The sequence below is a fragment of the Sphaeramia orbicularis genome, chromosome 18, assembly GCF_902148855.1.
Source record: "Sphaeramia orbicularis chromosome 18, fSphaOr1.1, whole genome shotgun sequence".
Taxonomy (NCBI): Eukaryota; Metazoa; Chordata; class Actinopteri; order Kurtiformes; family Apogonidae; genus Sphaeramia; species Sphaeramia orbicularis.
Genome location: NC_043974.1, coordinates 23800466 through 23826046, shown reverse-complemented (window position 1 = coordinate 23826046; position 25581 = coordinate 23800466). Strand labels below are relative to the sequence as shown.

General features: G+C 38.9%; 1 protein-coding gene across 2 annotated transcripts; it reads left to right on the top strand.

Annotated features, from left to right (window-relative positions):
• The first annotated feature begins 862 nt into the window (after nucleotides 1-862).
• Nucleotides 863-25393, top strand: tdrd7b (tudor domain containing 7 b). Of its 2 annotated transcripts, XM_030161897.1 has the most exons (20): nucleotides 863-985; nucleotides 3316-3522; nucleotides 3698-3842; nucleotides 6597-6804; nucleotides 10506-10588; nucleotides 11494-11702; nucleotides 12234-12590; nucleotides 12739-13046; nucleotides 13802-13994; nucleotides 14362-14473; nucleotides 14621-14823; nucleotides 14912-15046; nucleotides 17152-17235; nucleotides 17568-17702; nucleotides 17842-17952; nucleotides 18818-18966; nucleotides 19046-19302; nucleotides 22329-22512; nucleotides 22748-22908; nucleotides 23930-25393. In XM_030161897.1, the coding sequence occupies exons 2-20, from the start codon at nucleotides 3316-3318 to the stop codon at nucleotides 24148-24150; spliced, it is 3462 nt and encodes a 1153-aa protein (XP_030017757.1). In that variant the 5' UTR covers nucleotides 863-985; the 3' UTR covers nucleotides 24151-25393. The 2 variants fall into 2 exon arrangements, with proteins under 2 accessions (XP_030017757.1, XP_030017758.1); XM_030161898.1 differs by lacking the exons at nucleotides 863-985; nucleotides 3316-3522; nucleotides 3698-3842 and adding an exon at nucleotides 5024-5208.
• Nucleotides 25394-25581: the final 188 nt, after the last annotated feature.

Here is a 25581-nt window from a genome sequence, read left to right as displayed (position 1 = left end):
CTTTTATACTAATGAATGTCACTGTACTATAATTGTAGTTGGTATGTTAAGCGCCATATAGATAATTTCAATTAACTGATAATATTGTCTGTTCTGTTAACTTTTATACCACCACTGGTGTAAGTCTGGTAGTAGTTTAGTAAGTGCAGCTGTAATAATAAGTGTACTTACACTAGTTTTCATTTAAATAATGCATTGGAGTATATGTAAAAAGAAGAATAAATTGGAAACACTGAAGTAAAGGTCAAGTGGCCTACCCCCAAATGGTCTAATAATTATAATGGTAAATATAGTACTTGAATACTTGAGCACTGGCTTTCCAAATAATGAAATCTGTGTACAGGATTTGTTTTCAGTTTTTGACTTCCAGTATTTTGAAAAGATTTTAGTTCTAAAGTGCAAGGAAAAAATAGTTTCTGAGCCATAAGAGAACACAAAGCAAGTAAGAGTTAAGATTACACTACACACTTATTTCCTTGAAACACACATGAATCATTGTAAACTTGATTATATCAGGTCAATTCAAAATCAGTTGTGTCAGGTTCGTTTGGTTAATGCTGAACAAAATGAACAATATGAAGAGGTTTGCTTTGATGCAGTGATTATGGAGGACATTTTTTACTGAAGCCTCTCATAATTGGAAATGCCTGCTCCCAGTGACCTAAATTGTTATTTACTATGGGGACTATGGGGTTATAATGACTTTCATCTTAATTTGAGGCATACATTCCAACAGAAAAAGCTGTTTAATGTCGTTAGGACTGGACAGGAGCTGGGTCATAGGATGCATATTAACGTGTCATTAGCCAGAGGGCCAAGCACAGCCGAACAACCAATCAGGAGGCGGAGGAGAGGCTGTGCCTGGACCGGCTGGCAGACAGACACACCGAGGACAGAGCTCCGACCACGGCTCAGCTCTGTGGCCGTGGCAGCACCCACACCGACTGGAAGTCCTCACTTCACCATCCCATCTATTTGCAGCAAGGTAGACTCCTTTTGGCACATTTTATTTTAAATTAGGAACTTTTACTACTCGAACAGCCTGAAAAGTTTTGCCGGTTGTTTATTTCTTCTGCTACAGTAACTCCCGGTTGGGATGGCTCGACGGATTTCAAGATAGCATGAATGCAGACTACGACTTCCTGTAGTTCATTTCAAAATATGTTTACGTTCGCTATTCCTTTTGTGTAAAAGTATTCGGAACGGCTCATAATAGTTTTATTATGAAGGCGAGATGCAAGTGCTTCCGGTATTTTCGTTGCGTGTCATGGCTAACTTAACGGCCCGCTGTCCCGGGGTTGGCAGGAGGATTTAACTCGACATTGCATGTACTATCTTTGGATTTGCAGACCGTATCCCGGTTCCGACACAGCCTCCTGGTCCCATACAGCCGTTCGACAACATTTGTAAATAGTTTTGTTCGTATACATGTAAATCGACAGGGAAACTTAATCCAAATAGTTTAGTCCCGATAGAGGGTGTGGAGTTGAAGTGTGACGCATTACGTCACGTCTACTGTCCGCGCGGCTGCTCATCAACAGGTGGCAAAAACCGCACTGAAATAAGAGTTTGTTGTTGTGCAGAAGAAACAGCTTATCTTATTAAATTATTTTCAAAGCACCAATTTCTTCAATTTTTCTGGACCACATTTTGACACATTAAACAGCCAAGGCTTCATGCATTTTTGTTCATTTGGAGGTAGTGACTTCAAATAGGAGTTGATATTCACTGTAAATAACATGGCTTTACATGGACACTCGTCCATAAAATTTAAATTAACATCTTCTCAAGAAATGATTGTGACAAAATGATTTTTTCTTGATAGATAAGTGGGACTCGGTATACAGTATTATCATTACACCTGGTCAAAGGTGGAAAAATAGGGAAAAAAAGAGGAACGTGCCTGAAAACAATATTAGTCTAACTTTATGGGCACTAGTGTGTATGTAGACTTGTGACTGAATTCTTGTAATGTGCGAATATCTGTATACTCCTGCTTATGTCAGTGTTCATATTGGTAAGAATGGCAATTTATTGTTTACCACCTGTCACATCCTGGCTCATAGGCTGTGACAAAACAGTGGGGATGGACGAGGTGGTAACCAATTCAAAAAGTAATTTATTGTACTGAAAACAAAGGTAACTCAGAATACGGTGAGCATCAGTATATATCAGAAGTGTAAGGAATGAATGGCTGGGTGTATATCTGTGCAGGTGAGGTGTGTAAAGAAAAGGGCTGCTGCTGGTCATCAGTGCTGTGGTGTCCAGGTGTAGAGAAAGACCAGAGAAAGAGCCAGAGACTAACAACCAGACTAGAGACCAGATCAGAGCAGAGCAGCCAAACACCAGAACCAGGACAGAGCCAGTAGAACAGAGTAGGGCTGGGCAGAAGGACCAGACACCAAGGTCGTGCTGCTTAAATAGACCATCCATACCTGACACAGGTGGCACTGATCTGTATTACTCTACCTGCAAGACATTAAACTGAAGACAGAGACACCTAGTGCCTGAATGGTAAGGGGTAGTCTCACATCTGATTGCCATTTACAACTACAACTCTGCAATGTGCATACCTCTACAACACGCATTGAAACCTCTTGTTGAGGGCATGTCTCTAGTTCCGCCATTGTCGGGATTTAGGTGATGTATTAATACCTTTAACTAGAGAAGTAGCAAACTGATAATGGTATTGAATATTGATTAAATATTCACCCAAACAGCAAAAACAGGTATCAGCTAAAATGGTTCTGATCCATGACTCAGCAATAGTTTTTACTAAGGTGGTCTTCAACAGCAGTTTCCTTTTGGTATCAGAATTAAAATATAGTCTGATTGGTACACACCTTACTTTCATGTTGTAGAGAAATAATCTATAGCCAAGTACCAATAAATACAACATTAATTGTGTCAGAACTCTATGAATTTTCAGGAAAGCTTATTTTTTTAAGAGTGTCAGCATCTGCAGATTTCTCATTGCCATTGCAATCTGAAACCAGGTTTTCTTTTGGCAGAAATGCAGTGCTTGCACGGAAATGTGATCAAGACTTGAAATGAAAACCTGCCTAACCAGTCAGCTGTTGACTCACAGATTGAACTCAAATCAGGAGAGCTACTAAGTTTCATTGAATTTGCATATCATCAGTTGCAGCAGCAAGCTCTACAGTTTACTCTGTGTACAGAATTTAACAAAAAATGACAAAACCCCAATGCAAAAATGAGCTGCAGTGGATTGTTTTTATTGTACTCTTGTACTTTTTTTTATCCCACTGTGTTTTATTTGGTTTTATTCCTTAGTGCTGTCCTTTTTTTTATTAGATGGCTGACGTGGAGCTGGTGAAGAAGATGCTGCGGGCTGTCCTCCAGGCGAACAAGGGTGGAGTGTCATTGTCCCGTCTGCAGTCGGAGTATAAGGAGCTGACTGGGGATCAGATACCACATAAGCAGATGGGTCACAACAACCTTGATGCACTTCTAGAGACCATGCCCTCTGTTGTCCGCATGGAGCGTAATCGTTCTGGAGAGGTAATCTTGGTGTTTTGGTGTTCTGTTTTTCCAACAACAAAGAAGATGGAGCCAAACATTCAGTCTAGAATTAATACACAAACTGAACACAGTTGAATGACATGCCTATACATGGTGGTATTATTTACTGCTTTCTTATATGTCAGTATCGATCTGAAAATTCCCTCTTCTCTAGATGATGTGTTTTCCTTCATTGGCCAATGAAACTACCCATATAGCCAAAGTGGTGGCTCGCCAACGTAGCTCCAAGAAGACAGGCCGACCCCACCTGGTTAACACCCAGATGAGAGTCAAACCAGCTGCTCCCCTCGTCCTAAATGGTAAGGCCAACTGATTTTGAACATGAGTAAGATACAGGTCATTGATGGCAAGCTTTTCTGTGTGTATGGTTTTAAACAAAATACCTGTTTGAAAGACCTCTGTGGTCAGATGCTTTAAGTAGATCACCATATTCTTATTCTGTTGAGATCTGTCTCTTATACTTTAAGTGACTCGTTCAACAAATAACACTTAACTAAATTACTATAACTCCTATGACTTTCTACATTTATTACCATTTTATACCACTGCACCTTTATTTTGGCTATACTATTTTATTGTGTATTGAGCTACAGGTCGAAAGAGTTCACTGTGTGTCTTACCCATTTTCTTCACCAAAATCACCTTGTATTTGATTAATTTCCCTGTTCTTTTACCTGTGTTAATTTTTGTGTTATTTTGGTGTACTAAATTGACAAAGGGTTTTTCTACCCATCATTTTATCAGTCCTAGCAGTAATTCCTTCAATTAATATTCAAGTTTATGTTTATCCTAATTATTTTGTTCACCATTTTTTCATGTGGTCTTTGCGAAAAGAGGCTTCTACGTCAGTACATTCAAAGACTAAAAGTTGAATAAAGATTTGAAACTAGTAATTTGTGGCCTATAGATATGCTTTGAATTTAGTGGCTTTCCAAGACCATCAAAATTCTGAATTTTCTAACCTATTTATATCTTCTCGTGAGATCAGTGCAGCAATACCGCAGGAAAACAGAACTAGAACTTGTCCAGTTTTGGTTATTAGAGCTATACAATATTACTGTCTGTGGCTCAGCCATACAGGTTGTGGATGAATAATATGCTGTAGTTTAGTGATTACTCCACAGATCCTTAGAAGGTGATGACATATAAACTATGCATTAATCAGTTTCTTCGATATTTTACAAGAATTTCCATATGGCCAGACCCACATACATGCATGTTGGTTCTTATTGCTTTGTTTGCACTGCGCACACCCTCACTAGTCTATGATGCTGCAGAATATTCTGAGAGAGACGGCAGAGGAAGTAGGAGGTGGAAGTGCATGGAGGGGGGAGAGAGAAGTGAGGAGGAGGAAGAGGAATGGCAGCGAAAGGGTTGGGGGAGAAGAGAGGAAGAGCGACAGTGGAATGGGAAGGAGGGAGGGGGTGGACACATGACAGTGAAGGAAGCAGAGAGTCAGAAGGAGGGAGTTAGAAGGAGAGCGGGGTGGGGTATTTGAGACTGTTATAGCCCATAGCAGCCAAGACTCGGCTCTAAGCAGAGAGCAGCTGATTCACAAATCATTCTCCCTCTCTCCCTCTCTCTCCCCTCCTCTCCCTCTCTCCTTCACCGCCTTGGATATTGATATTCAGGCACAGACAGACCAGGGACTGTGTGTCCATGCCGGTGAGGTGATGCGCTGTCTGCTCTGAGTGTGTGTGTATGTACTTGTCCTTGCCTATATTTGCATGTGATTTCAAGCTTTTCCTTATTTGATTGTCTGTGTCTATTTGTCATGCTCTGTATATGTTTGGCCGAAAGATATAGTAGCTAATTAACAGGCTGATTTACTGGATTGGCTACCAGAAGCTCATACAGTAGAAGTGGTACATTCACTCATATGACAGACAGAGGTGATTCAGAGAATGTATGAAATGTTGAAGTCGGCTGATGAAGCTGCTGTGTTTTATCACTAGAAAGGCATTCAGAGATGAGAAAAAGAGGAGAAGGAAGCACTGCATTTAGCTGAATAAAAGAGGTGAAAAAAGAAGAGATAGTAGGAAGAATAGCTTCTAATGAAGAGGAAGTGTGGGAGTGGAAATGACTAGGGTTATGCATGACGAGGTATTATGATTATGCTACGTAGCAGAAATGTGATGTCATGCCGACTGTGCTGTGTTTGTGTGAATGAATGATGAGGCTGGACTGAAAGATGCTGTATCAGAGCAGACGCACTGTGGCTTCCAGACTTTTTATGGTCATTATTTACTGCACTGTCCAGGCAAGCACATACATATCCAGTACTTTAAGTGTATATAGTTTAGTATAACACATAACTTCATCTTTTTTACAGTAGTACTTTTATACTATTTAATTATAGTACAGCCATCTGCTGTGCTGTTGTTTATGGTTTATTCATTAAGGATTGATACATTATACACAGATAAACTCAGAACAAATATTCAATCATGCTGACTGATGAATCATGTTTTATCTTATTTACACATGCATTCACACTCAGCATGTGAACATTTGACCTATTAGGTAATACTCCAGCAAACAGTTAGAAATGGTTTACTTTAAGTCATATTGTCATCATAACACTGAACAATGGTCTTATACATCACAGACTTTCCACATATTGTGCGGGGCTACTATCCAGTGTAAGTATTACATGAGAATGCTATGTGCATTTCACAAAAAAAGCTGTCTGGGGTATTTTTGTAATGCAGCCTTTTGGTTAAATTGATATCAAGTGTATACAAAGAGTTTTAAAAGAATAGTTTTACATTTTTAAAACAATTAGCTGTCTCTAGTTTTACAGTTGTCATGAAAGTGAGAAGATATGATCAAGTTTTCCTATATGTATGTGAACAACCATCTCTCTTTGCTGGTTAAATTAATGATGGTGTTTATCAAAAGTGTTTTATCTGTAGATATTGAGCTGTCAGTGATGTTTTGCCCATTTGACAACTACACTGTCCTCTCACTGTCAGGTTTTAGCTGAGTCAGTCTTTGTGTGTCTGTATTGCAAATCCATAGCTTTACATCTCCTCTTCTTTCTTTCTGCACAGCCAAACCTCAAACTTCTCTCAGGCAGCCGAACCACAGAGGGCGAGGCGGAGGTAGAGGAGGAGGCGGTGGCCGAGGGGCTGGACATGGAGACTTCAGACAGACAAGGGACATGAAGGATGGCCAGTCAGAGGGCAAGACTGGAGTGCATCCGAATAAGATGTCCAATCAGAACACACCCAACAGGAAAACAAATCCACCACCAGAAAAGTGAGTGAAGGATTCAAGATAATAAACCAACACAGTTCTATCATGTGATGTTTCAGATTAGTTTAGGTATCGGTAGGATTAAATTTTCATTAATTTTGTGGTATGCTCTGAAGTTCGTCCTTGTTTTACACTGGAGTGTTTTTGTCATTTAGTACAAAAAGACCAGCTGTAGTTCATATCCTTTGGCTCAGCCTTAACATTTTTGTGGGATTTTATAGCACAATTTCATGTGCTAACCACCAACCAGGCTTCCCCATGTCTTCCGAAATACATGTAGAGGAATTTGGAAATCCTCAGAATAACCAGAGTAGTGCAACAGCCTTCAGAATGTTGCATAAAAATACAATTTTGTCTTTCTTTCTTTCTTTCTTTCTCCTCCCACCTGTGTGGTCTGAGCTGAATCAGGATAGGCAGCTGGTGAATGGGAGCCTCGTTGAACTCTGGTTGGTGTGTGAGTGCAAAGCTGCTGCTTATTCAGCACTGGGTTCATGATGCACTCTCTAGTTTATTCTAGCTTCCTCTGTCTCTTTCTCTCTGTATGTCTGTCTTTCCTGTCATCACAATTTGCTGAATATTAACTACATTTTTCGCTCTCCCTCTCTTAAATTTCCCTTTTGTTGCCAAGGTCCATTATTCCTTTTTGAGGTAAATACTTATTCCAGTTGACTAATGCTGTGAATCATAGGTGACTTACATTTAAGCTTGGTTCATTATTGTCCAAGGAGCTGTTAACATATTATACGTTGTTATACATCCATGTGAATTGCTCAAACAATGAGTCTAATTAATTGGGTTCATTGACTTGCTCTCCCACCATCCACCCACGGCTCTCAGTGTCTCTTCACTGTGAAAACAACTGACATCAGTGCTCTGTCTGTGTCACCAAGGGTGTCCAGTGTGCCGGTGGCCCTCCACAGCACAATGGGACGGGAGGGTGGGAAGCCTGGTGTGTTGGCAGGGGACACGAGCCCAAAGCCGGGGGGATGTGAGCCCTTTCTAATCCCTGCTCTATTCTCTGGTAGATTAACGCTTCTAAACCGACACAGAATGAATCAGCACATCTCTCTGTATCCCTCTAGACCTTCCAATGGACAGTATGAGTGTGTCCATGTGTGTCTGCCTACAACTACACTGTAGGAGTGGTACACTGAATAAATGAAATAAGACAACACAAAGATACAAACGTCTCTGGTAAATAATAGGACTGAGGAAACAGAGAGGACTAGTTTGGTCTGAGTTTTGAGACTGGAGAGTTTATGGCTGCTGAGGTGAATGCTGGCTCCAAATTCTAAGGGAATGCATCAGGGTGGTGTTGTGGGACAGAGCTGTGTACTTTCTGGGTAGCTGTGTATTTAACAGAATTGATCACATTCATGTTACTAGTTTGCTTGTGAGGAAATTTGGAGCAGTGAAAGAAAAACCACTGTGGGGTAACTGGGTCCAGAGAACCACAATATTCAGCTTGGATGTCACCAAAAGTGGGAGAGACTTAATTGTCTTGGCTTAAAAGTCGTAGACTAATAATTCAAAGCACAAGGGTGTCGGCCCTTAAGTTAAATAGAATAATTTAGACATTAAAAGCGCAAAATATCCTTAACTTTGAATTGATCAGATTTTAATCTGTATGGACATTTTTGGAAAAATATTCTCTTGTGAAACTCTTCTACTTGTAAAAATTTCTAGTGTTACAAATCTTTAAACCTGCAGCTGAACCTAATACAGTCTTGATACTTTATGTTTGCATCTCACTGATGGCAAAATATTTATTAACCTGACTCAGTTACATAACAGTTGTATAAAACCTACAGTGCCTCTGCACAGTACCACATGTACTACTTATATTTACCAGTAGTCTGTTTTAAATTTGGTTAAAGTTAGCTTGTAAAGATCTTAGAAACCGTTAATTTTAAGTGCAGTGCTCTACATTTTCTTGTACAGATTGAATAACTAAAAGGTGGTTATGCTAGCTCTATATATATTGCTTTCTTGCTTTGTTTTTCATTCCTTAGCCTCAAAATTTCATTTGATTTGGAAAGGAAACTGCACTTGAATAAAATCTTTCCCCCTCACTTCCAGTGTACACCCTTTACACTCACTTAACATGGACAGAAATTAAGTTATAGTGCCACTTATTGCCATCAGTCTAGCTATAACTGGTTTATTCTGCTGCAGTTTGTTTCACCTCCTCTGCCAGATACAAAGCTAGACAGATTTAGCGCAGAGGAGTGTACAAATGCTGACATTATGTTCTAGGATCTACGTATAAGAGGTGAAGTCCTTCACACTGTATTATTACATCATATTGGCCGTGTATTTTGGACTTGTGGGACATGAGTGGGAGAAGACTAAGATAGAAAAACTGAATTAAAATGAAATAAAACAATCTAGTGCACAGGTGTGAAACATGCGGCCTGGGGGCCGGCCAAAATCAGCCGGCCAAAGGGTCCAATCCGGCCCTTGGGATGAATTTGTGAAATGCAAAAATTACACTGAAGAAATTAGCAATCAAGGATGTTAAAATAATTTTAGCTCAATTCAATCTAAAGTGGATCACACCAGTAAAACACTATCATAATAACCTATAAATAATGAAAACCGCAAATTTCCCTCTTTGTTTTAGTGTAAAAAAAAAAAAAGGCAAATTACACAAAAATGGTTACATGGTTACATTTACAGTCTGATGAAGGGCCTCGGCCCGAAACATCACGGAATAAATGGTTTGGGAGCTCACAGGTTGTGCGGACCTTCCTTTATTTTTTTCATGTTTAACTTTTTGGGATCCTGCACACCTCTAATTTTGGATGTGCGTGTCGCTTACCTTTTTTCATCATACATTTACAGACTAACCTTTTAGAAAAAATGTGAATAACCTGAACAAATATGAACAACCTGAAATCTCTTAAGTATGTGGAATTTTCTGTCTGTTATTAAATGTTTTGTATATTTGTAGATTCACTGTGATCTGTAAGTTATAATGCACATGTATAAATGATAAACTGAGGCGTAATATTGTTGAAATTGCACTTATTTTTCTTAAGAATTTTCAGGTTGGTCATATTTGCTTGTGTTGTGTTCAAGTACAGTTTGTAGATGTAAACATTTTCATTACGGAATTTTAATTTTTTCACACAAAAACATAGAGAAAACTTTGGAGATGACATTATTTCTAAATTCTATATTATTTTACTGGTCCGGCCCACTTTATGTCATATTAGGCTGAATGTGCCCCCTGAATTAAATTGAGTTTGACACCCCTGATCGAAAGAATCTTTCATGTATGCTCACTTTCTAGGCCCGACAAAGAGTACTTTATCTAGTGCATAGATTGCAGTGCAGTTTGTTTGCAGTATCTCATGACCCATTGTTCATTCTAGACCAGGGTTTGGAGACAGTTTGATTAATGGGTTCTGGGAGTAGGGACAAACCGAAAGAACTTTGTCCACATAGAAGATGTGCCTCATAGGAGTATTTTATATGCAGTACAAGTGCCAAACAGAACCAGTTTAAACATAATACATCTTAAGTGACTGTATAATTGTATAAATTAAAGTGATTGTGAATTGTATTGTATTGTGTATAGATTAAATATAATATATTTAATCTATTATTGTTATTGTTGTTGCTGGAAGTCGAAACATTGTCTCCTCTTCCAAAGTCCATAGAGGGTAATGTTCCACCTTTTTTTCCTGCTTTCTGTCTAGGTCAGACAAGAGGATGACTCTGCCGTCACGGTTTCAGAAGGAGGTGCAAGCTCACCTTTCCAGAAACCCCCAACAGACTAGTTGTAAGTAGGACACGCTGCTTTCTTTCCTCTAAATGTGGATTTGTATAGCTTTTGTCTTTCAAACTAAGTACAGGCTTCAGGTGGGGCCTGATATCTATGACTTACAGAAGACACTTGCATGTGATACTTAAACGTAATGTTTCAATGACCCTTTTCCAGTTTTGCAATGTGCCACCTTATGCTGAAATGTCAACCCCCATTCGAACATGTCATCATGAAGGACTAAACTAAAAGATACCCCATCCTGTATGACTTTTGCCTGAGAATATTGCAATTGATATTATGTTAATATTGAGATGAGTCTGTTTCTAAAAGGTTTTAAATTAAACCAGCGTTGGGTTTTTGTGTTGTTGGTTTGATCTTTCCTTGTCTTAAACTCTTCTTCTACAAGCCTTCACTTGAACTGAGCATGTATGTGTTGTCTATTTGCCTGGCTGAAGAAGGCTTTATAGCCTGGAGGAAAGCACTGGCCTGTAATGAAATGCATAGCTTCAAGGTGCACATTATTAAGGGTCTTTCGGAACATGTTTATTTCAGGCCCCTGCAGATAGAGGAAACTAAATGGGGCCTGTGAATTCTTTATGGAAAGACACATTCCTGAAGAGAGAGGAAATAATAATGTGAGGCTACTTTTCAAAAGATAAAGATTCATGTAAGTGGAAGATATAGTAAATAAAAATGTGCAAATTACATATAATCATCCTGTAGAGCAACACCCTGAGAATAACTTTGATTTGATAAATTTATTAGGAATTGTTGTTATCACTCATGATTTTGTGATCTACATTTTATCAAAGAACAACTAAACCTGAAGTCAAGACGGCAAAGGTGTGGAAGCAATAATTACATGCCTATGTTTAACTTCTCATTCCCCTTCTTTTTTACTGTTTGCTTTAATCTTCCAGCACCTATGAATCTTAATGAGAGCCTCAGCCCAGGCAAAGGAAAACCCTATAACCCTCAGCAGGTCCAGAGTCGCATTAAGGAGGTCCTGGGGAAGTACAGTAATGGGTTTTGGGTGTCCAAGTTGCCTCAGATCTACAGAGAACTGTACAAACAGGACCTGCCCACAGAGGCCATCAAAGACCTGGAAACATGGACACACATTTGTACTGTATGTTCCCCTATCATTATAATGTTTTTCCTATTGTAACAGCATATTAATAAAAATGCACTGATGGTTAAGATTGTAAGCTTACTGATGCTAAATTAAGAGCATTTCTCATATATAACAGTTTACACTAGGGAGGGCAGGGACAAAATGTACAATGCAAAATAAATATAGAAGATGCAAATGTGCATTGACCAAAAATAAGACTACTGTATCTAAAATTTCACAATAATGTGCATGCACAAATCACTGAAAACCTTTAGAAATTGTTGGCAGTTTCTGTATTCTTTGTGGTCCTCATGTGTCTTTGTTTAAGCAGTTTTTCCCCACTAAAATGATCCACCCTGACCTCTCACGCAGATTCCACTATTACATCTATTGAAAATGTTTTCCTCTGAGCACTTATATTTCCACCACTTTCCAACAAGTGACACATGGCAACTTTGAAAACATTGTTAAACAGTGTTGAATCCAGGGATTTTTAATCATGTTTGTGTTTCCTCTCTATAATCAGTGCTTTTTTTATTCTTTAAGGTAGAGAAAACCTGCAGCAGCAACCCATCAGAGCTGCTTCTTTACCCCGCCAAGGACAAGGCTGTGACAAATCTTAACCCAAGTTCCACCACTGCCCCTACCCAGAGTTCAAACAGCCCCACAAATAAACCCTTGCAGTCCCCTGCCCAGCAGAGACCTTCCAGCACCCATCTGACACGCTCCAGTTCTCATCCTCCTCAGTCTCCAACATTGTCCTCCTCCTCCTCACCCAGCCCTCCATCCTCTCCTACACCCCTTAGCCCTGACCTGAAAGTGAAACTGGAGGAGCTACTGATAAAGTACTCCAATGGACTTTGGGCCCATGCGCTGCCAAAGCTCTTCCAGGACACCTACAAAGTCAGTAACTCTCAAAAAACTGGCATAAATACTTTATTAAATTACCTACAACCCAGCTAGTTTTTTTAAGCTCTTTAATGTGTTCCACTGGATTCATATTGAAGCTGAAACATGCTAAAAATCTTTGTGTATTTTATTGTTTTCCAAGACTAAACTGCCTGGACATGTCCTAGAGAACCTTCACCTCCTCTCTGACTTCTGCACCATCGACTACCCCATGCCTGACAACCCAAAGAGGGCTATCCTGTACAGGAGGAGCAGCAGTGGGGGTGGAGCAGGCGAGGATGAGAACTGCAATAGGAGGGACTCCACAACGAGTGAGGAAGAGCTGAAGTTGAGGCAGGAGCTGGGGAGGAGGCTCAGTAACCATGCTGTACCATCTCTGCAGATTCCTAAAGAGGAATATCCCTCAGTGCTGGTGGTAGAGGCTACAAACACCAATGGAGTTATACTCAGGTAGGAGACCGTTGTATGTGTGGAAAAGTAACTCATGTTCCCCTTTTCTACTGACATGAAGTTTGTGCATCAAATTTTGAAATGTTAGGAGCATTTTGACCAAAAATCCAGTGGTTTGTAGCCCAGGTTCCTAGTTGGAGCCAAAAAATCGCTGGCTTTTCTATGACTTGAATTGTGCAGATATCAGTGCTGATGTCCTGCTCTTCAAGTTGGTAAGAGAGGGTGGAGGACAGAGATGGTTATCAAGTATGAGAAATCAGCAGTCAAAAAAAATTTACGAAAATATATATCGTTAGCCTTATAGCATAATTATCTAAGTCATATTTTTTCAGGATATAGCCAGTGAGCCAGTGTTATGAGAGTAAAGTTATGCAGATGTCACAATTTGGCCAAAAATAGGACTTAGCCAATTATGCTATGAATCTAATGATGTGGTAAAAGTTGTCTGCTGATCAGATTTAGTGCTTTGTGGTCATTTGGTTATCTGCTCAACTTCCAGCTGGTTTTACTGAAACACAAGAACAAACAATAAACAAAATACAGAAATACAAAAGAGACCCAAAAAGAGAATTGTTGAGCATTGTGTATTGCATCCATGATAACAGTGGTTCCAAAACTGGTGTACATGCAGTCCACTTTCATCAGATGGCATCAAGACTTCAAGAATCCTGATTCAAGAACCAGAGCTAATTCGGTAGAAAAGGTCAGTTTGTTAAGGACAGAAGGATATCTCACAGTTTCGTCTCATCTCTCAGGTATATTGGTGAAGGTTACTCCCAGGCCCAAGAGTCCATGGAGGATGAAATGAGGGAGTTTTATGGCTTAAACCAAAGTAGTCCCACTCCTTTGTCAGCTCCATTGTCAGGCCAACTTGTCGCAGTCAGAGCAGAGGAGGAGGAGGAGATTCTGAGAGCTCAAGTCTGTGAGGTTCTGGCTGATAAGGTCAAGGTGAGAAATAATACTTAATGTGTGAAGTGATGACAAGGATATGATTCATAGAATAATAAATTATGAATTAAATAAAGCAGGCTTGTACTTGTCAGTGTTGATCAAAGGACTTTGTAAATCTGCATTAAATCATGCTTTAAATTACCCCGGATTTTCATCTCATTAACATAATGATGGACAACAAGTTTGAAAATGGTGAAATGTTCATAAATAATAGCCGACTGATAGGAAGAAGTATCTTGTTTGACCAATTCAAGCATTTATTGCCTTGACTTGATTAGAGTTCACTTTCTGCAGTGTTTATAATTTAAAAAGATTTTAGAAAAATATTGTTTTTTTGTGAACATCTTTGTTTTTGGTTTTGTAGGTTTACTATGTGGATCATGGCTTCTCAGAGGTGATCAGCAAAGCCAAAGTGTTTGACCTGCAGGAGAAGTTTTTCAAATTGCCTTTCCAGGCTACTAAGTGTAAACTGGCAGGTGAATCTAAACTCAGTACACTAATGGACATTAGTGTAATAAGTCTAATTTGTTTTATCCTTTTTTATTTTCACTCATATTTCTTCCTTCACTGTGATTTCATGGTTTGTAGTCTAATTTAATACTGAAATTTGTGTCCTGTTCCAGGCTTGGAGCCATTCTGTCAGGATCCTGGGGTGTTGAAGAAATTTGAGACAATGGCAAGTGGAAGAATCCTGCTGGCGGAGATCCTAGAGAGAGGGCAGATCCCGCTAGTTGTTCTGTATGACACTTCACAGGACGACGATGTCAACATCAATGCTGCCTGTATGAAGGCCCTGCAGGACAAGACACTAGCCAGCCCATTACAGGTGCTTCAGACTTTGAGGTTTTCTGTGTGTAGGGTTTAATGAATCTGTGAGCTCAACATACTGATGTCCTACTGGTGGGTCTTTACAGGTCAACAGTGCTTACATGAATGTGACTGTCAGCAGTGTGTGTTCAGATGGGACCGTCTACTGTCAACTGCCCTCCAGAGGCCTCGCCAAGCTCAATGAGATACTGGAGAAAATAGAGACGTACTTCCACTCACAGGTTAACACCACACTCCACCTGAAGTCTCAGTACCTTCATGGTGATGTGTTGAACTCAGTTTGATCATGAAATCATTAGAGCAAAGTGAACAAATACATGAGAACAAGGAGACACCAGAGTCCAGAGAAAAAACAGCATGCTTACTGTTTTCAAATTTATCAGTTGCAATTTTATTTATCTGACTAAACTCTTTGCATTTGGTATTTGTCAAAAATGTCTTTTCTTCACTCAGTTCCAGAAATTTCTTGGACATCAGTCTTTCTAAAATCTTGGTAGCTTTAAGGTAGGTAGGGTTTATAGTCTTTAGAAACTCAGTCCACTTGACAGACTGTGTTCCTTAAGCAAGCAGAGAATGTCCAATCTGGCTAATAGTTTTTTTAATTAATTGTTGAGGCACAATGTTCAATGCAGGAATGGGGAGGAAAGAGTCCACAACAAAAGTCTTATATTGTTGATTTAACAACAAAGAATATAAAAAACTTAACGGTCCTCTGCCAGAAGAAAGAATGCTGTGACCAACAGATTAAAACAGAAACCTATGATTGTTTTTTAATGTGTTCATTAAATCCAGGGAGGGAGTAATCAGAGTAGATGAGAACTCACACATTAATCCTAATCACTTTTTATGAATTTATTTGTGTCATGTGTCCTTTTCCCAATGTAAAGTTGTGGACAGATTGAGATTAGGTTGATAATCTGGTGCTAAGACGTTGCCGTGCTACTTAATCTACTTTTTAAAGCTTGTAGTTGCAGCTCAGTAGTAGTTTGCTTCAGTGTTTGGTTAAACACTGTGAAGTCAAGATAAGAAAAAAGTCTTTATGGTTTTTAATAAGGTGTAGCCCAGGGACTGTTGTCGTACATTTGCATAAAAACCAGAAATGGAAACCACTATTGTACCCTGACTAAAGAGAATAAACCCTCTCCAGTATAAGAAAAAATCCAGTAATGACTCATTAAAGTCACTGCTTATCACCAAGTCTAGCACATTAAAAAAGAAAGCCAAGCTCATAAATCACTTTACATTTATTCTTACACTTTACACTACAGTTTTTTATACTGATTAAAAAGATACTTGTACTACCAGACTACTGCAAGATAATAAGTGAATTTGAGACATGGTAGTAACTGGATTTTTGTTATTTCTGGAAAGATCCAGACTAGTTGTTTCCCCCTGTTGACACCTTTATATTTCCATCTAAAATCAATCATCACCATATAGTATAGGGCAGACCTGGGCATTTTACGGCCCACAGGCCACTTGCGGCCCGGTTGCTGACCCTAACTGGCCTGCATGAGGTCATTGGCAAATTAAAAGTCAGTGCAAATATATATCATCATAATAGACACAGCCAATACAACAGTACTGCTTTTATTTTGAAGTATCTGCTAAATTAGCGTTTTTTGACACGTACTTTCCGTACTTAGCATAAGGCTTATGCACTGATTGGTTTGCTGGTCAGTTTCAGCCCATGAAGATGTCAGCTGATGCCAAAATAAGAAAGACTGATTCAGAATGCAGAGTTTTTAACCAGACAAGGACTTCTAAGTATTTCTTTACTGAAGTCAGAGGTAAAGAAAAAGAAAAGGAACTGAGATATGCAAACAAACAAAGCTGGATGCATTTATAGTTTATCATGTAAAGTTAATGTGGAGCTGGTTTTGCACATTTTCAAAAGTGTTTTTGTGAGTATTCATTAAATAGTTGTGTTCTGTGCTCCACATTTTTATTGTATCATTGTATTGTTGCATTTACTGTTTTTATATTATAGTAAAGTATATATATAGAGAGAGATATACATTGAGCAGAGCTGCAAGTATATTGATCCAGTCTTTAATAACTGTCAAAGTTTCTCATGTGGCCCCATAGGAAAATTAATTGCCCACTTCTGGTATAGGGCTGTACAAACTGTATATGCCATAACAGTCATTATAGCAGCACCAGACTGGGCTCAACTTTTCTACGCGAGCCTTTACAGTCTCATTTTATTCTGTCATAAAATAGAAGTGACTCACACACAATAACATTACCAATCCAAAAAACATCCTGTCAAATGGTACTGTCACCTGTGATGTTTTTGTTGATGAATCTCTTTTTCTTGCTCCAGGTAACATCAGAATTCCTGGTTTCTAGGCCCTTCTGTGGAAAACGATGCCTGGCACGATACAAAAGCAAATGGTCCCGTGTTGAGGTAAGAAATTGTACATCAAGATTTGTGAGATATAAAACATATCCACATATGATTGTTACTGGCCTTTTACAGCAAATAACAAAATGAAAAACTCATCATCTAATACTGTATTATTATTACACACATATTGGACCCTCCATCATGGGGCAGACTGAAATTCATTCCACATGTACTAATCCACAACTACATAAAAAGTGGGAAATCATTGAGAATCAAAAAGATGAAAGAAAAGTTAAAGAAGAATAGCTTTAAAACACAGTAGTCTATGGCAAATGTTTTTTTTTAATATATTTTGAAGAGTTAATAAAACAGTGTTCATTGTCTATTGGTAGATCACCAATCTGCATGGCAGCAGAGTGTTGGATATCCTGTTCATTGATGTGGGCGTTCAGGCTTCTGTGGAGGTGTTTGAACTCAGAGAAATCCCTCCACCATTCCTTCGTGACCTTATGGCCATCCCACCACAGGTAAATGTCTCTGGCTTTGTTGGACAGAAAGGGAAAAACAAACGAAACAACACAATTGTTCAGAAGAAATTTAAGCACAAGCTGCATATTTTAAGCAGCTTTCTAACTGCAGCATGTACAACCTGCAACTTGTGTTTAGGCTGTGAAGTGCTGTCTGGCAGACCTGGCTGTCAGTGTCGGATCCTGGACTCCAGAAGCTGTCCAGTGGCTTCGAGAGAAAGTACTTAACATCACTGACTGTAGTATGAAGGTAAAATACAGTATATTCACTTTGTTTAACCTCAGTCATGGTCAGTGTTGTCAGCATTTTGCTTGACATAGTCATAATGTTTCCCAGGGACCTTCATGGATCCAAGGAGACCCAGGGTTTTCTATACTGTTATAAGATTTAGGTGCATCACCTCAGCCAAAGTCACTTAAAATCTATGTACAGAGCATCTAATGATTTCTTTAGATTGTTTCCTTTGTAAATTTTTTATTTATTCTTTACTTTGCGGAACTATTTTTGTACTCTAGCATTTCTTAGTTTTTCGTACACACTTTCAGTAATAATATTGTTGAAACACTTTCTGAAATCACTAATTTGCAGCCCCCCGTGAGAAATGACTCAGAGCGGTGGGAGTAAAGAAATACATTTTCCTAAATTCTAGGAGTCACAAATTTTTGCCAATATGGCCTTGAAATGGGCATTAAATTCAGTTCCAAGTAGTCTTAAAAAGGTATTAAAAAGTCTTAAATTTAACTTTTAGAAACCTGTAGGAACCCTGTTTGTTATTAGAGTAACTATTATCTCTAATATCTCTTAAACTGCCAATAAATATAGTTCATACTTTGAATTGCCCTTTCTTTAATTGTCAGCTCAATGTCATTTCAACTCTAAAATTTGACTTACTGCAAATATATATTAGTTCCAAACTCTTTTTCTCTTTGACCTCTGATTTCCACACACGTTACACAAGTTAATAAAATCTATTTAATTTATCCCTGTTTCTAGTTATTCTTCCCCTTTTCTTATTTTGCATCTTAATCCTTGTCTTTTTTTGATGCTCCTTGGTCTATGTACTTTTGAATCCTCCGTGTGTCTTTATTACGTTTTCCTATCTGTTATCCTCAAGGTTGCCAAGGTGGATGATGCCAAGCGCTGCATCTATGTCCACCTGTTTACTGACAAGAACTTCCACGACCCGGCCCGAAGCCTCAACCATCAGATGGCCCAGTCTGACCTTTTCAAAACGCAGCCTGACGTCTTCCTGACAAGTCACAGGTGTGATGTTAACCTAACGCTGCTCTGCAGTTACCCGTCACAGGTAAAATATCTCACATTTGTTCTTTTATTTTCACAGTCCCACCAAGATCTCTACACCCACTCTATCCTCCAAGACATCCAGCCCCAGTGACTCCACTAATGGGAGTCCAACGTCAACTTCACTATCAGCTAAGCCTCATCTTAGGAGAGCTCTGTCAGGTCCCAGAGGAGGAGGAGGAGGAGGAGGAGGAGGAGGAGGAAGAGGAAACACAACTACCTCCACCCCGTCAGAGACACCTTCATCCCCCTCATCCTCGCTGAATCTGCCACCGCTACTAGAGCTGTCCCCTCCAGGTGAGAGGGAAAAATACTGCTAGGCATGAAGGGCGGACACAAAGAGAACTCATATGAGCTTAAAACTGTGTTTTTTTACATCTTGCCCACTCTGGGTTAGCTCTTTCAGTCCACAAATTATTTGTTTTTATTATTGTCTGGTCTGCATTTGTATCCACTTTAAAATATACACCTATGAAATTAAAATAACAGTGCAGTTTCCAGGCCTGAACCCATTTTAAACCACGTGAAGAATTAGTGTAAGATGAATGGTCACATGCAGTTAACCTATAAAGAACCAGTGTTACTTTTCCAGCAGTTCCCAAATGAATTTTTCTCTCTATATAACATTTCTTAAGCAATTTATTACCATTTATTATAAAATTATCTTCTGTATTTTGCATTTCTCAATAAAAATCTGGTATTTTCCTATATTTAATTCACTAATCATGTAGATGTTCATAAAAGCTCAGATTAAAGTTAATTGTCATAATATCAGAAACAGAAAAATTAAGAAAATGTGACTTTTTCAACAGAATTGATCATTAACTGAACATACACCCAGTGTGTCCATTCACTGTCATTGATCCAACTCCAGGGGTTTGACTGGTGAATCAATTGTTGTAGAAGATGGCGGTGTTTCCACGTTGACTACGGAGCCTCTGAACGTCCAAATGGGTCATATCTGATGACCATGAAAAAATGATAAACTGCATTTAGACCAATTATTTACATGGATTGTTAAGATTAGTGGATCAGAAGTTAATACACATTTTATATTAGTAGATGATTTTGGTCGCCAGTGGTTGTTTGGGTCTTTATGGGTTAAATAAAACTGAACTCCTTTTTTGCATCAGGAATGGCATAACGTACCCACAGGTCATGTTAAAGATTTGTGGAGAACATTATTCATTGATTCATCAGGGACAAAGCAGTGGAACATAGTGAACATATAGAACTTCTGATGTTCTGCACAGAGTACAGTACAGGCCAAAAGTTTGGACACACCTTCTCATTCTTTGCATTTTCTTTATTTTCATGACTATTTACATTGTAGATTCTCACTGAAGGCATCAAAACTATGAATGAACACATGTGGAATTATGTACTTAACAAAAAAGTGTGAAATAACTGAAAACATCTCTTATATTCTAGTTTCTTCAAAGTAGCCACCCTTAGCTCTGATGACTGCTTTGCACACTCTTGCCATTCTCTTGATGAGCATCAAGAGGTAGTCACCTGAAATGGTTTCCTAACAGTCTTGAAGAAGTTCCCAGAGATGCTTAGCACTTGTTGGCCCTTTTGCCTTCACTCTGCGGTCCAGCTCACCCCAAACCATCTCGATTGGGTTCAGGTCCGGTGACTGTGGAGGCCAGGTCATCTGGCGCAGCACTCCATCACTCTCCTTCTTGGTCAAATATCCCTCACACAGCCTGGAGGTGTGTTTGGGGTCATTGTCCTGTTGAAACATAAATGATGGTCCAACTAAACGCAAACCGGATGGAATGGCATGTCACTTCAGGATGCTGTGGTAGCCATGCTGATTCAGGTTGCCTTCAGTCTTGAATAAATCCCCAATAGCGTCACCAGCAAAGCACCCCCACACCATCACACCTCCCCCTCCATGCTTCACGGTGGGAACCAGGCATGTAGCATCCATCCGTTCACCTTTTCTGCGTTGCACAAAGACACGGCGGTTGGATCCAAAGATCTCAAATTTGGACTCATCAGACCAAAGCACAGATTTCCACTGGTCTAATGTCCATTCCTTGGGTTTCTTGGCCCAAATAAATCTCTTCTGTTTGTTGCCTCTCCTTAGCAGTGGTTTCCTAGCAGCCATTTGACCATGAAGGCCTGATTCACGCAGTCTCCTCTTAACAGTTGTTGTAGAGATGTGTCTGCTGCTAGAGCTCTGTGTGGTATTCATCTGGTCTCTAATCTGAGCTGCTGTTAATTTGCGATTTCTGAGGCTGGTGACTCAGATGAACTTATCTTCAGCATCAGAGGTGACTCTTGGTCTTCCTTTCCTGGGGCGGTCCTCATGTGAGCCAGTTTCGTTGGAGCGCTTGATGGTTTTTGCGACTGCACTTGGGGACACATTCAAAGTTTTTGAAATTTTCTAGACTGACTGACCTTCATTTCTTAAAGTAATGATGGCCACTCGTTTGTCTTTACTTAGCTGATTGGTTCTCGCCATAATATGTATTCTAACAGTTGTCCAATAGGGCTGTCAGCTGTGCATCAACCTGACTTCTGCACAACACAACTCATGGTCCCAACCCCATCAATAAGGCAAGAAATTCCACTAAGTAACCCTGACAAGGCACAGCTATGAAGTGAAAACCATTTCAGGTGACTACCTCTGGAAGCTCATCAAGAGAATGCCAAGGGTGTGCAAGGCAGTCATCAGAGCTAAGGGTGGCTACTTTGAAGAAACTAGAATATAAGAGATGTTTTCAGTTATTTCACACTTTTTTGTTAAGTACATAATTCCACATGTGTTCATTCATAGTTTTGATGCCTTCAGTGAGAATCTACAATGTAAATAGTCATGAAAATAAAGAAAATGCAAAGAATGAGAAGGTGTGTCCAAACTTTTGGCCTGTACTGTATATGCCATTAAGCTAATTCGCAAATCCCATCTCTGCTAAAACACAATAAACCTGACCTGAATTTCTGAACTCTTCCTAAGTTAAAATATTAGTATTGTGTTGTTTACAAATGAATATCAATTAGAGCAAAAGCACAGATTTTTGTCTTTTGTTTTGAACTGATGTTAATTTTCCTCCAGATTTATTACTGTAATTGACAGTATTTTATGATAATATAAAATTATACTGTAATAACAATATTTTATAATTTCAGAACAATGATGCTGATAGCCTCTAGAATTACAAAAATAGCACATACTTGTACATGGTAAAACCAAAGGTCACTTTAGTTTTTCCAGAGTTGAATATAATCCCTCGTGCATTTTAATGAAGCCCCTCAAAATAACATCTAATTTGTGATTTTTAATGTTTATGTGTCATTTCTTATCTCCTCAGGAGGCAACATGGATGTATATGTATCAGTTGCGTGCCATCCTGGTCACTTTGTGCTGCAGCCGTGGAGAGATATGTACAAACTGGTGGTGCTGATGGGGGAGATGATTCTCTACTATAATAAAACTGAAGAGAAACCACTCAACATAGAGAAGAATCAAATATATGCTGCCAAAGTGGAGAACAGGTACACAAACCTATCACTTCATGTCATCTTAGACTTGTATTTTGATAAACAATTTAATGTGGATGAAGATTAATGAAGCTGTATGTACTGTTTTAAATATGAACAGATTTGTGTTGATGCTGAAAAAACACAAATCTGGTATTGTGGCCTCTATTCTCATAGTCTCATGTCCCATAGTGGTCATATGGAAACAGATGTGCTCTGTCTTAAAATAACCCCCTCTTCCTTGTTTCAGCTGGCATCGTGTCTTAGTGAAGGGAGTCCTGACCAATGGACTGGTGTCTGTCTATGAGTTGGACTACGGTAAACACGAGCTGGTCAGCTGCACACAGCTCCGGCCTCTTATCAAGGAGTTTAGACAGCTGCCATTCCAGGGGATCACTGCCCAACTAGCCGGTGAGTAAAGTCTACGACAGGAAAAACTCTGTGTTCTGAATAAAATACAAGCGCTGTTCTGTAAACATCAGTGTTTGGATTTTGGAGAATTCATTCACAATGACAGTTTATTTATAAAACTTAAAGATTTCTGCTTTGTTGCTCTGAAAGGTTAGCTCTTGAATATTTACTTTTTTCACTCTTTTACAAATGAGTTAATGTAATGAAATAGAACTGAGCCTTATTCATCTAATAACACGTTCATAAGTAGATAATTTTTATATCTATTCCTTGATTGTTTGTTTGTTTATTTTTTTATTTAGAATATTGCAATAAATTCAAACAACAAAGAAATATATCAAAAGAAAATAAACCCTTCGAAAAGTAGCAGGATGAAGTTTAACTTATAATCTCCCACTCCCTTACTCCATCCGTCACCTACCTTAAATTCCTATGTCAGATTCCATAAGTAACTCAAAAATCCTCACATATCAGACTAAATTCTGACTATGCATAGAACACAAAATTGCTGTACATATCAAGGATAGACTGTCCATTGTAATAAAGTTCAGTGTATAACATTAGACAAGTCAAAATGAGAGAGAACAGGAAAGAAAAAATATATTTGGTTCTCAAAAGACATTTCTATCCAGTCAAAATCATGTATTTGATTATTTTATCAGAACAGAAGTACAGAGAATGTGATAGAATTATTGAAAGCTGAAATTATAAAGTCTTTCTGCTGTTATTCTGACACGTCACATTATCAAAATAAAGTATTTTGGCTAATTGTGTGAAAAGAGAGAAGATATTGAATTGAAATTATGTGAGTTTTGGAAAATAGTTGAATTCATTTACTGAAAGCATATGTAAACTTACTTCCTGAACTCTATGTGGGGACAGAGACACCGCAGGGAAAGAATACGATAACATTAACATTTATTTGAAGTCATTTGCTATAGTCAAATATAATACCTAATCCTAAACATTTGGTTATTGTTTTAAGTCTAAAAAGCTGGTTCTTCTGTCTGTCCATCCACAGGGGTTAAGCCGAGGCAGTGGTCAGAGGAAGCTTCCATCGTTTTCAGGAACCATGTGGAGAAGAAACCACTTGTGGCCCAGCTGGAGGCCATCCAGGAAGCCACTAATCCATGGGACCGGAAGCTGACGGTGTTCCTGGTCGACACTTCGCAGGAAGAAAGGGACATCTGGGTACATGACATCATGGCTGAATTTGCCGATGAACTGACCAATGAGCTGTAGACGAAGGTGATGAGTCTCACCAGAGGAGCAGTTGTTGAAGACACTGAGTTGTGGACAAAAATGAGAAAACTCATATAAATATCTATATTTTTCCACCTACCATTTAGGATGAGTTAAAGAAGGAAGGAATGAAAATGGAAAAGGGAAAAGGGAAAGTGAGAGAAGGTACCGAATTTGTGGAAATAGGTTTTGACAGTTTATTTACAGGAGAGACATTGGAAGGAGATTGTGATGTGATTTTGAGTGACTGCAGTGTGAACAGTGGACAGTACATCCATGCATGATGTTGTGGTTCAGTCCAAACTTTACTCAGATTTAAAAAAAAAAAAAAAAAAAAACACCTACAATATAACAAACTGCTGAATCTATGCGTAGTAGTTTCACAAGCTGCAGACATGATTGTGTATTCTTATACCATCTGGTATAAGCTTCAATCCAAAGCAACTTCTTAAAGTATCGTGAATGCATCCAGATTTTATATCTAATTTCAGGAAGCCTAAATACCTTCAAACCTACCAATGTGAGCAACATGCAAAATGCACACAATGTTAAATTGAACACAGTAAGGCTACAAAAAGTAGAAATTATGCATTTGTTTACAAAGAAAACCTGCTTTTTACATGGTATGTTTGATTGTAATAAAGTTTACAAAAGTTAGAGGAAACATTCCTATATATGGAGAAGAAATGGATGAAACAATATGGATATAAAATGATCTGTTGAACTTACAAAGAAGCAAATGTTAATGGCCAAGTTAGAGGAATAAACAGAAGTTAGAAGGGTTTGGAGGAGCCATTCACTTGATGTTTTTCTCCTTATGAATGTAGACATGAGTGTTTTTGGTGGTTTTCTCTGGGCCTTTACGTTATTGTAGATGAGCACATGGTTCAGATTTCCCTCCGACTTTTAAGAACGAACGGGACATTGAGCTGTGTTTCATTGTCACAAATCATTCTATGACCAAATGTAAACATTATAGATGTGATCAGTGACCTAAAGAACAGTGGTACTTCTTGATCCTAATCCTGATACTGTGATTCCATGGCGTCATCCATCTCTTCTCCACCTGTGAACAGCTGATTCCAGTGTGACTTTGTGCTTTTTAGGGGGTTGAGTATCTCTTATTCTTCCGTTTCTTGTCTGAGACTTTGATTTCAGCGGATTCCATGTGCTGCATGTTGCACATCTTCCCAAACTGTGTGAACATAAAGTTTGGTGTTATAATAATAAACCAGTTACGTTACCTTTAGTGTTAAGATTGTAGATTTTCAAAGCGCAGATAAGTTGACATCATACTAATTCCATTGCAACTATCGAATGTGACCTGATTTGGGGTTTGACTGAAATGTGACTTTTTTTCTGACACTCCTGCACAATGCTTTTTGGATGCAAATGCTTCTCCAGTTCTAAAGACAGCAGACCTGACAAGGC

Coding starts and splice junctions, on each gene's coding strand:
- tdrd7b (XM_030161897.1), top strand. CDS start 3,316: ATGGCTGACGTGGAGCTGGTGAAGAAGATGCTGCGGGCTGTCCTCCAG. Junction 13,995..14,361: donor TTCTGGCTGATAAGGTCAAG/GTGAGAAATAAT, acceptor TTGGTTTTGTAG/GTTTACTATGTGGATCATGG. Junction 22,513..22,747: donor GCTGCCAAAGTGGAGAACAG/GTACACAAACCT, acceptor TCCTTGTTTCAG/CTGGCATCGTGTCTTAGTGA.